Source organism: Mustelus asterias, chromosome 7 (genome assembly GCF_964213995.1).
Source record: "Mustelus asterias chromosome 7, sMusAst1.hap1.1, whole genome shotgun sequence".
In the NCBI taxonomy this organism is placed as follows: domain Eukaryota; kingdom Metazoa; phylum Chordata; class Chondrichthyes; order Carcharhiniformes; family Triakidae; genus Mustelus; species Mustelus asterias.
This window is the reverse complement of record NC_135807.1, coordinates 63887586-63901275: the sequence shown is the minus strand read 5'-3', so window position 1 is coordinate 63901275 and position 13690 is coordinate 63887586. Positions and strand designations below refer to the sequence as shown.

Sequence of the window (13690 nt, the reverse complement as noted above, 5' to 3'; positions counted from 1 at the left end):
AACTTTTTTTCCAGTACTAAATTTATTTATTCCCTAATTGCCCTTGAGAAGGTGGTGGTGAGCCACCTTCTTGATCCACTACAGCCCACGTGGTGTAGGTACACCCCCAGTGCTCTTGGGGAGTGAGTTTCATAATTTTGACCTCGAGACAGTGAAGGAACAGACAGAATGGTGAGTGACTTGGAGGGGAACTTTCACGTGTTAGCGTTCCCATGTGTCTGCTGCCCTTGTCCTTTTAAGTGGGAGCAGTCGTGGGTTCGGAAGGTGTTGTCTCAGGAGCCTTGGTGAGTTCCTGCAGTGCATCTTGTAGTTGGTACACACTGCTGCTAACGTACGTTGGTATTTTTTATGTATTAAATAAAAACATAATGCTGGAAATACTCAGCAGGTCAGGCAGCTGAGGCCAGGCACTGGTTACACCGTACTGTCCTGAAAATGACCCATTTATTCCTATTTTGTTTCCGGCGCCCTGGTCACTTTGACATCTGTGCTCCTTAGATGTCTCAGCCTTCAAAATCACTGCAGCACTTCATTGCAGTAGGGATTGACCCAGGTGTTAAAAGTTCTCTTTAAAGTGCTCTTATAGAATTGACCTGTCAGGATTTCCTGGGAGATCCCCTTGCTTCTTCTCATAGCCCACAGCTACTGTGAAACCCCTTTGAGATGCTTTAATGGTCAGTTTCACTGGGGAGTACCCTTTTAACATTGGAAGGTTAGCATCTGGTGTCTACATCTTTTCAAGTGGTTTGATTGACACGTGCGGATTACTTTCCCACGAACAAAGAGCCTTGTTTGTTTTTCTTTCCCTTTGTGCTTGAATGCATCTTGAGTGCTTTGTAAACATTGTGGTTAGAAATGAGGAAGTCAGTCCTCTCGAGTGGGTAGTCTTTGTCTCTGAGAAGCCATTGCTCCAGCCGCTGGTCTCCCTCAAATGGCTGGGATCTTGGAGCTTCTCAAGATGTAGTTGTCATGGACACTCCCTGGGAAACGGGCACACACCTGCAGGATGCTCATAGCGTGGTCACACACTTTCTGCTGTTGAGGGAGTAAAATCCCTTGTGGTTGATAAACAGGGCCCTATGCCACCATGGGAATGCAGAACTACGTGGGGCGCAGTCTATGACATCTTGCACGTGGGCAGGCCAGCTGGTGAAGCCCATGGCCCTGGCTTCCTGGCTCGCCTGGTCCTGGTCGAAGTTGCTGTACAGGTGGACCCTCGCAAATAGCACATATGTCATCTCCCTTGTGTATTTGTGTATAGCTAACTAGGAGATGCTGCACAGATCATTTGTGTAGACCCAAAAAGAACGGCATCCCTGTGGTGTCAACTCCTGCATCACCTAGCACAGGCGGTCCAATATCCCCCAGGCAGACTTCCCTGGCACTGGACCGCTGACATTTGGATTTGGGATACTTTCTGACGGCAGACCCGTGGCTGGTAGTGCCTTCTCTGAGGCACTACCAGCCACGGGTCTGCCGTCAGAGAGTATTTGTGTACCTACTGGGTGTAGGTCCATTTGTGGACCTACACCCAGTAGATCAACGGGCCCTGCCTCCCCTCTGCAAGGCGCTGGTCCTGTCTGCTCCCCCTCCATTTTACATCCTGGAAGGTGATGGCAATCTGAGCACTCGCCTCTGATATCCCCCTCAGAGGTGAAGTTGCCAGGTTCTCACTTTTATACAGCTGTTGTAAATCGCGCCATTGTGACATCAAGTTAGAGTGTAATGAATATTCAGCAAAGGGTGTGGGGGGGGGGGGGGGGGAAGGTAGGTTGAGCCAGGGGAGGGTGCACTAATGAGAAGTTAAATCATGTAAATGAGAATCCCGACCTTCCTGAGTGGGGAGTCTTATTACACCCATCGGTGAGACATCTAGAAATCGGAAAATGCGATCTTGCCAGCGAGAATAGAGTTTCCGGATTCCGGATTTTGCATCTGCACCACCAGTCTTGCTGACTGCTAATGCAGGCTCAAAATTTCACAAAATATTTTGAGTTAATTAATAGCTAATTTAATGAGCCAGGGCAGTGTTTCAGCATTAACTGTAGTTGTATGGGCTTCCTGCAACTCGGCAGTAAAATCTAGGCAAGAGCACAGTGGCAGTGAACGGGACAAAAATTACTCCAAAATGAAACCTCACACCTGCTTCTTTATCTAAGTGAAAGACTTGCTTCACACTACTTGTGCTAAGAGTTGCTTTCACAATTTTGGAGTTCATTTTCACCATTTTGGAGTTTTGTGCATTTATTTTTTGCTTTTCAACTTTCACATTTCAGATTAGCATTGAGTGCCGTTTATGGTTTACTTTGGATCTGAGGTTATCACCAAGATGAGCAGCAGGAGTATTAGCAGCCTTCTCCTAATGGCTGCCACTCTGCAGCAGAGGAGATGAGAACAGAGGTACTTGCAGCAGGAAATACCTGCGGCACATTGCAGAAAAGATGAGCTACCTCAATGTCTGAACACCAGTGCTTCCAAGAGCTCCAGATATCCCATCAGGTTGTCAGAGATATTTGCTGTCTACTAGCCACACTTTGTCACTCGCCATCAAAGTAACCATCATCCTCAATTTGCTTTGCTCCTGGCTCCCTCCAGTGATCAGCGACAAGTATTTGCAAGATTTCTCAATCAGCCATCCACAAATACATCAAATGATGAGCTTGTTAGCTAGGACAGGCAATTATGTACACTTTGGGTACCAATAAGGCAGTCAGAGTATGCGGGCGCTCAACTTTGTGGCTTTCCACAGTTGCAGGGCATCATTTGATTGCCATTTGTGTAGTCAGGCACCACAGATCTCTTGTGTTTGATGGGTGTGGTAGCCCTTATAGTTAACGATGTGCAGCTCATCTCCATCACAAAGAGATTATCAGGCTGGTAAGTGCATGATTCAGAGAGATTAATTTGACCTGTGCCAGTCCAACCTTCGGTCTTACAACCATAAAATTGTTTACCAGCTAACTGCTTGTAGACTATAACCATCCATTTTAAAATCTGGCTGATGGCACCTATGAGACATTGGCAGTGAAGCCGAAGAATGCCACTGAGCAAACGATCAAGAAGCTGAAGGTGCACTTCAGGAATTTGGACAGGTCTGGTGTGCTTTGAGGAGTCTTGAGAATGTTCATGTATGCTACACAACATTGTACTGCAGGAGCAGTAAGAGACAGAATGCAGTACCTCTACAGAGGAGGAGGAGGATTGTTATGTGACCATGGCATCAGGAACAGCACACACTATCTGGGATTTTTCCCTCATTATGGCAAGATTGTACCCATCTATTGGCAGTAGACTGAACCCACTTGTCTCCCAACTCGAAACAGTACTGCAATCAACAGTTTTTCACAGATGCTCATAGATCAGCTTTACCATTTGTCATAAGTGAAAAGGCCACTTACCAGACATCAGGCAAAAAAGACGAGATGGAAAGTGATTTGTTTGATTGCTTGATCTTCTCTCTCAAGGCTCAAATAGTACCCTTTGCTGCTAGCAATTAACAGGGGAGCACTTTGTTGCACATTTAACGAGTGCTGAAGGGCGAAGCCTGGGTTTTTCATCTATCCTATTTAAGGTACCGTTCATTGGTGAATGTCAGCATGTACTCATTTGATTGGTGCATTTGATGCTTCTTGTAAGTGGCTACTCTGCTCATGAATGTAAATAGTACAGAGAACTGTAATATCAATGCTTGAAACATACTCCATCAAACTCTCCATAAATATGCATGCTGAGACTGGAAGACCTGCCAAACCTCCCTCAGTTTTTTTTTGTTTGCTGCTGTTCCAGAATCATCCACTTCAATGACAACCCTAAAGGTTCAGCATCTAAAGCCAGCTGAACAACCTTTGGCCTATCCTGCATCCTTCATTGCAGACTAACCACTGCTGTTCCTGTTTCACCACCTGCTTTTACTTGTGATGTATGAGACACCCAGGTGAAAACGCTGCCTTACTGGTCCCACCAAATTTAGTGTATCTGAACTGGTGTACGGTCTCCATGAGTTTTGTGATTGTGGACCCTCAGTGACCGACCTTCTCTGAGGACACTTTATCCTCCTGCAACTTCCGCTATGGGATGCTTGATGGGCCTATGGGAGCTTAAATACATGAATTAGAACTATCAAGATAAAAAGGTGATAAGACAATGTTGTGTACATAGTCATATTCCACTGGCTGCTGACATCAGGTCAAGAGGGATATTGTACGCAATATTGCAGTGTGATACTTAATTCTATTAGCTGGAAGGCTCTGTCTATCATCTCCAATGGCCAGGCCCACTTAGAGATTCTTATTTCCAAGGCTACTTCCTCTGCAGCTATCAGGGTCTTCTCCAGGTCTCTGCCGCTGGATGCCGTTCTGAACTTTCCTCAAAGCAGGGAATGAAAGAACTTTTAAATAAGAGTAATAGAATATGTCAAACGGATGGAAGCACAATGTTTGTTGAGAGTGATTATGAAGGAGAGGTATGATTTTTGCATTAAAATGATGGAAAATCCTTGTCACGTTGGGAATTAACAAATACAATTTCTTACTCTGTTGCCTGCCTCCAGAAAATTGACACTGCATACCTGACCTCCTATAATGTAGTATGTCACCACACTTGTAGGAAGAGCCAGAGACACTGACAGGACCAGTCAAAGAAATTAATGTTTCGTACCTATGAGGCCAATACCGTTATGTCTCTAAATGACGATGGAAAAGTCAAGATTGGTAGCACTGAGGTAGAGGCAGTGGACAAACTGAGTACATTGCCTCAATGATAAACACCAAAGTTACACCCAAAACTAAATTCCAGGTTAAATTATCTATGGCAAGAGGCTTGACGAGTGACTTAAAACAGTGCCTGGAAGTCCAAAAGCATCAGTATGCATCTGAAGAATTTCTGGTGATAGTGTGGACTGTTGCACTCTATGGATTTGAGAGTGACTATAAGGAAAGAAGATGAGAGGAAGATCACAGCGTTTGAAATGTGGCTATGGCTCTGTGGAGAATACTGGATGAACAGAAAGACAAATGAGTGGGTTAGATCAAAATAAAAGTTCAGGTATCAAAAAGTTAGAGAAAGATGGCCAAGTATGGAAATAAAGACCCACTAGCCTTGTCTTATCAAAAACTGAAGGGGAAATTTAGGGTAAAAACAGAAACTGAAGAAGATAATTGGGTGGACAACACTGAGACATGGATTGAGGGAGCCCGGAAAAATGCAGGGAAGAAATATGCCAATGGCCCCACTAAGGCTGTGATGAAAAATATTGAAAAAAGTCAGTATTGGATGGTCAGATGGGGATGTATGGAAGTGCATAGAGAGGATGAATGCACCTGCATGGTAAGTTAATGTGAGGGGTGATATGCAAGAGTCGGCTCGGGAGGACAGAATGAGAGGTATGTATGTGATGTGTACATCAGCCTGTGGTTGAATGTGCCACTGTACACTCACTCGCTGCCCTGATTAGTAATTTAAGCCACTTCTGGTACTGTGTCTATGAACATGGCACCATATTGCTGTTGCTAAGCTGCTCCAAAGTCTCCATCCACGACTTCCCTTGTTTTCTCAGGCTGGCTGCTCCTTCCCATTGACAGTGTATTTCCCTGCAGGCCCTCGCACGTTGCAGCATCATATCTCAGGGACCATCTATGAACTAAGCCTCAGCTTTGTCACATTAGAAGTTCGATAGTATAGTTTTTTTCCTGTTCCCCCGCCTCCATAATTCTTCAATTACCATCTTGGCTACTGTTTTAAAAAGTTAATCTGGAATAGACATCTGCGGATCATCATTATGCCTGTTCATGCTAATTGGAAACCAAATGAAGTGGCTTAGTTAAAAAGTCACTGATACAAGTGTTGATGAAACTCCAGATTCCCCATGCTATACCTAGTTCTTTTACTTTTGGCAGATCAAGAAGTTAAAATTTCCTCCAAAATATTTGTTATTTTTTCTGCCATTCCTTTATAGTTCATTAGAATTTTTCCTGTCTCTTGTGAAAGCTCTTACAATTTGTTTTTTTAGATCTCTTGTAAGTTTACTCTGATTCTATTTTCTCCTTCCTCCTCTTCAGTTTCCTTACCATCCTTTGCAGATTTTTTAACCACGTCCTCCCCCATTCCCCCTCCCCTTGCCTGGCTCTCCCTATTTATCTATTGCTGTCTATGACTAAATTGTAAGCCTCTTTTAATCCAATATTCTGAAGGGAATGTATACTTGTTGAGAATTGTGATTTAAAAAATCTTTGCCATTTGTGTATCTGCAGTCATAACTTGTAATATAATTTCCCAGAGTCAGATTTTAAAATCTCATCTTTGTGATTACATGTGACTCCAGACCCACAGCAATGTGGTTGAGACTCAAATGTCTTCTGAAATAGAAGGCAGATAGGAATGAGCAATAAATGTTGACGCAGCCAGTGATGCTCATGCTCTGTAAAGTGAATTTTTAAAAATCCCACCATGGTGTAACTGCACCCTGGGTATCACCCCCGAGGGAAAAAAAACACTTTCACCTGCACTGTAACCCTCTGTCTAAAACCTTTGTGCCTCTGACTCTGGGTTCCTGTGACTTTTTACCTCTGTCACATCATTGGCAGCCACACTTATCTAATGTATTTATTGAACAATAAAAGGCATAATTGCTGTTCATACTCATGAAATTGTTTTATGAGATTTAAGACTGCACTTCTTCATTTACTGCAAAGCCCTTAGGACAAGAACATCAAAATAGAGAATAATTGCACCGATAATGAAATGATGCAGAGAAAATACTGCACACTCTGGGAGATCCTACCAATCAATATTTGCTGCTGATTCTTATGCTTGGTTTGGGATCGTGTCAACGAATAAATTTTTTAAAAATGTCAAGCAGGAACAAACCTGCCATTCTTTTGTTTTAATGAAGGCAGGAGAAGGGATGATTTCTCAAGTTAACTTCCAGGCTTGGGAGAAACTTAGTATTGAAATTTGAGAATGGTTGAAAACATGATTCAAGTGCATTTACAGCACTACTTGTGGGCCAGGAGGAGCAGCAGTGTCTCCTGCAGACCCAACAAGCAATTCAATGAAACATACACTGACCACCCTGACCACCACAATCCCTGCAATCTGTTTGCTCACCTCCCTCGACCGCAATCTGCTCACCAACACCCCTCCTCTACCCCATCTAGGCGTACTTTTTCTCCTTGATTGTAGCATTATGATGTGGATTCATTTCCCTGCCCTAAGAAGTACCCTGTTAATCTTTGTGTGTTCAAGAAATCAACAGAAAAAAATTTAAAGGAGTCCAGCAGTTTAAAAACTACTGTATCCTGTTTAGGAAACTCATTCATCTGGGTCTCCTGGTCTCAAAACAATCCCTGTGCATGGAATGTGCCTCCTGGGCTTACATCTGGACCTTTAAATATTGGGATCAAATATCTTTGCATGTTTTCATTCCTGCCTTTCCAAGACTAGCCAGTGAGTCTCTAGAAATTGCTGCATTTTATGCCCATGTTTGATCAGCCTAGGGGACTAAAAAGATCTTTCCTTGCTCATTCCACTTGCTCCTCTACCTTGTAGTGGTATTATTTGCAGACATGCGGTTAGTTTCTGCACATACATTGTTGATACTAAGCTCTATTCTTCCACTGCTATCCTTGACCACCTCTGAGCAATATTTCCTCTGATTTCTGTTTGTTATGTGTGACTAGCTTTGGTTGCACAGTGCAGCTCAGAGAATATTTCCTTTAATATGAAATTATGGATGAGTCAAAAAATTCTACCATGGAGCATTGGGAAAACTGAAGCCATCGATTTTACCCTTTGCTTTTATTTTTGTTCTTTGTCATTAAATTCATCCCTTCCTTGAGCACTTTCCAAAGAATATTGTAAGTCATCAAATATAATTTAAAAGACTTCATAACAAAATATTGTTTTCCGTTTCCAGCTTGACTAAGTTTAAATGTCTACTAGCAAATAAGAATTTTGAGGAGGTATAAGATTCTTATGTCCACATTTATAGTGGAAAGTGATTGTGTAATTTTGCTGAGCTTTAGTTGCAATCTCCCTTGCCTTCCCAGTGCTACCACCAGCAGGATGAGATAAATAATGACAAGTTCACATGCTCAATTTCTATTATGAGCATATGAATTGGGAGCAGGAGTAGGCCACTCGACCATTCAAAAATATCCTGGTTGATCAGACTGTAACCTCAACCCCATATTCCTGTCTACATGTTAATCTTTCACCCCCTTGTTAATCAAGAATCTATCTACCTCTGCTTTAAAAATATTCAAAGACCCTGCTTCCACCACATTTAAGGAAGAGTTCCAAAGACACTCAACTCTGAGAGAAATAATTTCTCCTCATCTCTGTCTCAAATGAGTAACCCCTTATTTTTAAACAGTGGCCCTAGTCTAGATTCTCCCACAAGAGGAAACATCCTTTCCACATGCACCCTATCCAATCCCTTTGGGATCTTCTACATTTCAATCAAGTTGCCTCTAGCTCTTCTAAACTTCAATGGATACAAGTCTAATCTGTCCAACTTTTTCTCATAAGGCAAGCTGCCCATTCCAAGTATTAATCTAGTAAACTTTCCCCGAACTATTTCCAATGCATTTAAATTCTTCCTTAAATAAGAAGACCAATACTATACCAATATAGGAATATTGCATAGGAATTTATAATAACTGGTAATATGAATGAACAAGAACCAAATTAATAAATTTAAAATGATGACTAAATTATGTTTACATGGTCTGGAATCTTATTTCCCCCACCATCTAACCCCACTTTAGCTGAAGACTGTACATAGTCCTTGCTTGCTACATGCAACACCATAGGTGATCTAATGTATAGCAGATATAAATAATACTGTTTTTATCTTTCGTAGCACCAGTAACTGTACGATGTCTGCAGGACTTGGCAAGAATTTACATTCGCCGCAATCTTAGAAAATTGATAAATCAAGAGATTCAGGCCAAAGGCATTCCACAGAAGGTTGCACCAAAACGGAAACGCAAGAAACTTCGCCGGCGTAAAATTGATACCTATGTATTTGTGGGCAATCAATTGATACCTCAGCCATTTGACAGTGATGAGGATGATAAAATGGAAGAAAATAGAGAAGAAGAAGAAGAAAAAGAAATGAATGAAGACCTCAAACAGGAAGAGGCTTCTCCAAATTTGCTTCGTGAAAGAATTCTGAGTCTGCCACTACCAGAATCTTTGAAAGCATACCTAACCTTCTATCGACAAAAATAGCACTGAACAAAAAAATCCTAAAGGTATCTATGTTAACTGATGTGTCTCTTAATCCTCAAATGTAGCATTTTCTAGAGTAATCACTCCAAAAAAGACATTTGCTTGAATATAAAGAAAGCAGGTTTCGAATATTAAAAGTATGATTAAATTGGTTTGACTTGATAACCTGTACCAGTGAAGAGAATCATTATGTTCAGATGCTGAATTCACATTTGAAGATTTAATCAGAATACTTCAGATTATACACAATCTTGAGATTTCTGATGTCATGATAAGAACATTTTGAGGCAATGGTCACATTTTCTATGAGAAGATGAAAAGTAGGTTATTTTTAAAGTTGCATAAAAGTTTTAAACATTTAAGTGGTGAGTACCATTTAATATAACTTGATTAATTAGACTTGCTAGTGCAATTAGCAATTTTTACTTTATTACCACTTCCCTTCATAAGTCATGCATGCGCAATCATACAATAAATAACAGACATAAAGCAATGTATTTGTTTAACTCTGAGAACTGTATTAACCTAAGGAAATATTTTCTATGACAATGCAAAAAAAAAACATATGGCCTCTTGGAGCAATTCAGTACAAAAGTGGATTTAGCTATACCAGCAGTCATTGGTAATTGTACAACTACTTAATTATGTGTTTACAGCCATAAATATCTGGCAGGTCCTTCAATTGGGCATTGACACAAATAATGATTTGATCTTCATGAGGATGAATACTATTTAGACTCAAAATATCATATAATGTCCTTATACAGCAGATGCACTTTAGAATTGAGGAAAATTTAAGTTTGCCAAGACTTTTAAACATTTTTGACAACTTGCTTTGTGACATTATTTTTGAACTTCATTCAAGTGGTCAAACAATGAAAATGCTGTTACCTTTTTCACTTTGAAATTACTTTGGGATAGTAAATACCCTTTTACAATACTCTGGGACTTTAGGGATAATGTAGCAAATTTGCAAAAAAGTGAGGCAATATACCATGGCCACTGATTTGCTTACTGTAGTACTTTGCTCATTTGCACCTCTCCTGAATCATTAGTTTGCGAACAGCTCAGGGAGAGGACACTGAGGGATCTTTTCTTGATAACTTGTACAGTAGGTTGTACTGGTGTACCAAGATGATTAATCCATGGTGGATTGTGAACTTGGTGTTGATACTTGGAGTGATATTCAGGTAAATATTAGACTTTTTGTACAGACATTGAAAAATCTTTTTTTCTGCACTGTTTGTCATTTGATCTATTATATACAGTGATTTAAAAAATAGATGTATTTTCATAGATATGTAATTTTCTGCAACTTTGATCAAGAAATATAAATTCATCTTTAGAAGTGTTGCTTTTTGGTGTCAAATATGGTTTGCTTCATTTCATAGGATTACTAATTGCAAACACTAGCAGTTCTATGAAAACTCAATTTAAATGAATATGTTTGCTTCTGTATACATTTATTTGGGGAAATATTTTGCAATAAAATTGATATTCTTTGTCATATCTGTGCAGCAATATGTTTAAGTGTGCTGTTTGATTGCTTGGATTTAAATAAGTGCACCTTTATTTCAAAAACAATGTATCTGCAGTATGGCACCAACAAAATGAGTTTGGTCTGCCTTTTAATGAGCTATTCCATTTTCTAAAAATGCAATAGTTATTCAAAATATTTACAAAGCAGCTATTAAGGCAATAGCTAATGGACTTTTTCCATAGCATTGTCTCAATGTATATTTAGCTAGTAACCAGCACTAAAGCACATGTCAGCTTTCTCATCAGTTTTGAAATGAGGTAAAGTGTTCCACTGAGCAAAATCAGACTGGAGCTGAAATTGCTCAATCTCACTCTGCTGTATAAATAGTGGTAAAGCAAGCATCTCAGTGTATCTGTGGTTAACACATCTGACCCCATTAAAAGTATCTGTCGTCTGAGTTGGGCTGCCTGACTTTGATAGCAGAGTGTCTGTGCTAACAAGGATGTGTTATAGACAGCCTTTAGGTGTTAGGAAGGGGGTGGGATGTGAATGAAACAAGCTGGAGTGCAGTATGGTCACATGGATAGTGCTGCATTAAATTTTGACTTTCAATTATTTGGCCCTTTCCCCCCCGCCCCCTCCCCGAGGCTGAATTCTGGAACCATGAAGACCGTGATTCAGGTCTAAAGACATGGAACCCACATACACCCTTTATGATCTTAATGCGGGCAGCACTAGCAGCAGGAGTCACATGCTTTATATTACTCATACATTGGTAAATTGAGTCCTGAGCAGGAATTTCCATTGGCTGCTCTTCCGTTTGGAAATGGGCTATTTCTGCATACTCCATAATTTTTTTCACCCCTGCCGGATCACTCTGCCTCACCCCTTTGCCTTGACCCATAATTGCATCACTGCTCTGAGGAAATTGGGGCCAATTTACAGTATTCATATGCAACACCAGTGTTATTGAAGTAGACAAACTATTTGACCAGGGATCTATATGGAAATGACATTTAAGATTTTGTCAGAAGAGGCAGGGAATTGAGTATTTAAAAAAAAAAAATATGGAAAGCAATTTGCACTTTATTTTTCCTGATACCAATGTAGAGAGGCATTGTGGATATTAGATTTCTGGAAGGGAGGTGGGAGTGATTGGCCTTTGAAATCGAGGTAACATTTGATTGTGTGGCATCAAGGAGCTTCAGTAAAACTGAAGTCGATGGGGTTAAGAGGGAAAAGTCTCCACTGGATAGGATCAGAACTAAAGCAAAGAAAGATATTTGTGATTATGGGAGACAAATCATCATAGTTCCAGTATGTTGTAGGAGTTCCTCATGGAACCATCTTTAGATTTTTCATAAATGCCTTTCCATTGTAGATCAGTTAGGTTCACTGTTATTCACAGTTCCTCAGATTAAATAATGCTTCCCATGCAGCAAAATCTGAACAACATCCAAGTTTGGTTTAAAAGGAAAAAATAATATTTGTGCTGCAAAAGAGTCAAAGAACATCTCCAACAAGAAGTCGTCTAACCATCTCCCCTTGGCATTCAATGACATCCTGTGGAGATGCCGGCGTTGGACTAGGGTAAGCACAGTAAGAAGTCTCACAACACCAGGTTAAAGTCCAACAGGTTTATTTGGTAGCAAATACCATAAGCTTTCGGAGCGATGCCCCTTCGTCAGATGGAGTAGTTATCTGTTCTCCAACAGTACACAGACACAGAAATCAAGTTACAGAATACTAATTAGAATGCAAATCTCTACAGCCAGCCAGGTCTTAAAAGGTACAGATAATGTGGGTGGAGGGAACATTAAACACAGGTTAAAGAGATGTGTATTGTCTCCAGACAGAACAGCTAGTAATATTATGCAAGATCAGAGGGAAAGCTGTGGCGAGCTGTGGGGGTTACTGATAATGTGACATAAATCCAACATCCCGGTTTAGGCCATCCTCATGTGTGCGGAACTTGGCTATCAGTTTCTGCTCAGCGACTCTGCGCTGTCGTGTGTTGTGAAGGCCGCCTTGGAGAACGCTTACCTGAAGATCCAAGGCTGAATGCCCGTGACTGCTGAAGTGCTCCCCCACAGGAAGAGAACAGTCTTGCCTGGTGATTGTCGAGCGGTGTTCATTCATCCGTTGTCGTAGCGTCTGCATGGTTTCCCCAATGTACCATGCCTCGGGACATCCTTTCCTGCAGCGTATCAGGATGGCCTAAACCGGGATGTTGGATTTATGTCACATTATCAGTAACCCCCACAGCTCGCCACAGCTTTCCCTCTGATCTTGCATAATATCACTAGCTGTTCTGTCTGGAGACAATACACATCTCTTTAACCTGTGTTTAATGTTCCCTCCACCCACATTATCTGTACCTTTTTAAGACCTGGCTGGCTGTAGAGATTTGCATTCTAATTAGTATTCTGTAACTTGATTTCTGTGTCTGTGTACTGTTGGAGAACAGATAACTACTCCATCTGACGAAGGGGCATCGCTCCGAAAGCTTATGGTATTTGCTACCAAATAAACCTGTTGGACTTTAACCTGGTGTTGTGAGACTTCTTACTATTCAATGACATCACCATTGTTGAAGCCCCCGTCGTCATCAAGTCTCTGAGGGTCACCATTGACTAGAAACTTAACTGGACTAGCCATATGCATACTGTAGCTACAAACGCAAGTCAAAGGCTGGGAATTCTATGATGAGTAATTCACCACTGGATTTCCCAAAGCCTGTCCACATTGTGGTTACAAGAGCTGGTCAGATATTCAGTATTCTGTGCTGAGCAACTTCTCACCACCTATGGGGACAACTCAGGAACGTGTTAGAATACTGCTCACTTGCCTGGATGACTGCATTCTCCAACGACCCTCCAGAAGATTTACATCAGCCAGAACAAGACAATTTGCTTGACTTGCTTCCCGTCCTCCATTTGTACAAAATGGCTGCTTTATGTACCATAAGAACATGAGAAC

The 13690-nt window shown here is 41.1% G+C and overlaps 1 protein-coding gene across 14 annotated transcripts in view; it reads left to right on the top strand.

Annotated features, from left to right (window-relative positions):
* The window catches only part of pcmtd1 (protein-L-isoaspartate (D-aspartate) O-methyltransferase domain containing 1), a 78379-nt gene extending 67641 nt beyond the window's left edge, over positions 1–10738 (top strand). For all 14 annotated transcript variants that reach the window (XM_078216143.1, XM_078216144.1, XM_078216146.1 and 11 more), the window contains one exon: positions 8861–10738. In XM_078216143.1, the coding sequence (XP_078072269.1) occupies positions 8861–9231 (371 nt within the window). In that variant the 3' untranslated portion in view covers positions 9232–10738. The remainder of the gene's footprint in view (positions 1–8860) is intronic.
* Positions 10739–13690: the final 2952 nt, after the last annotated feature.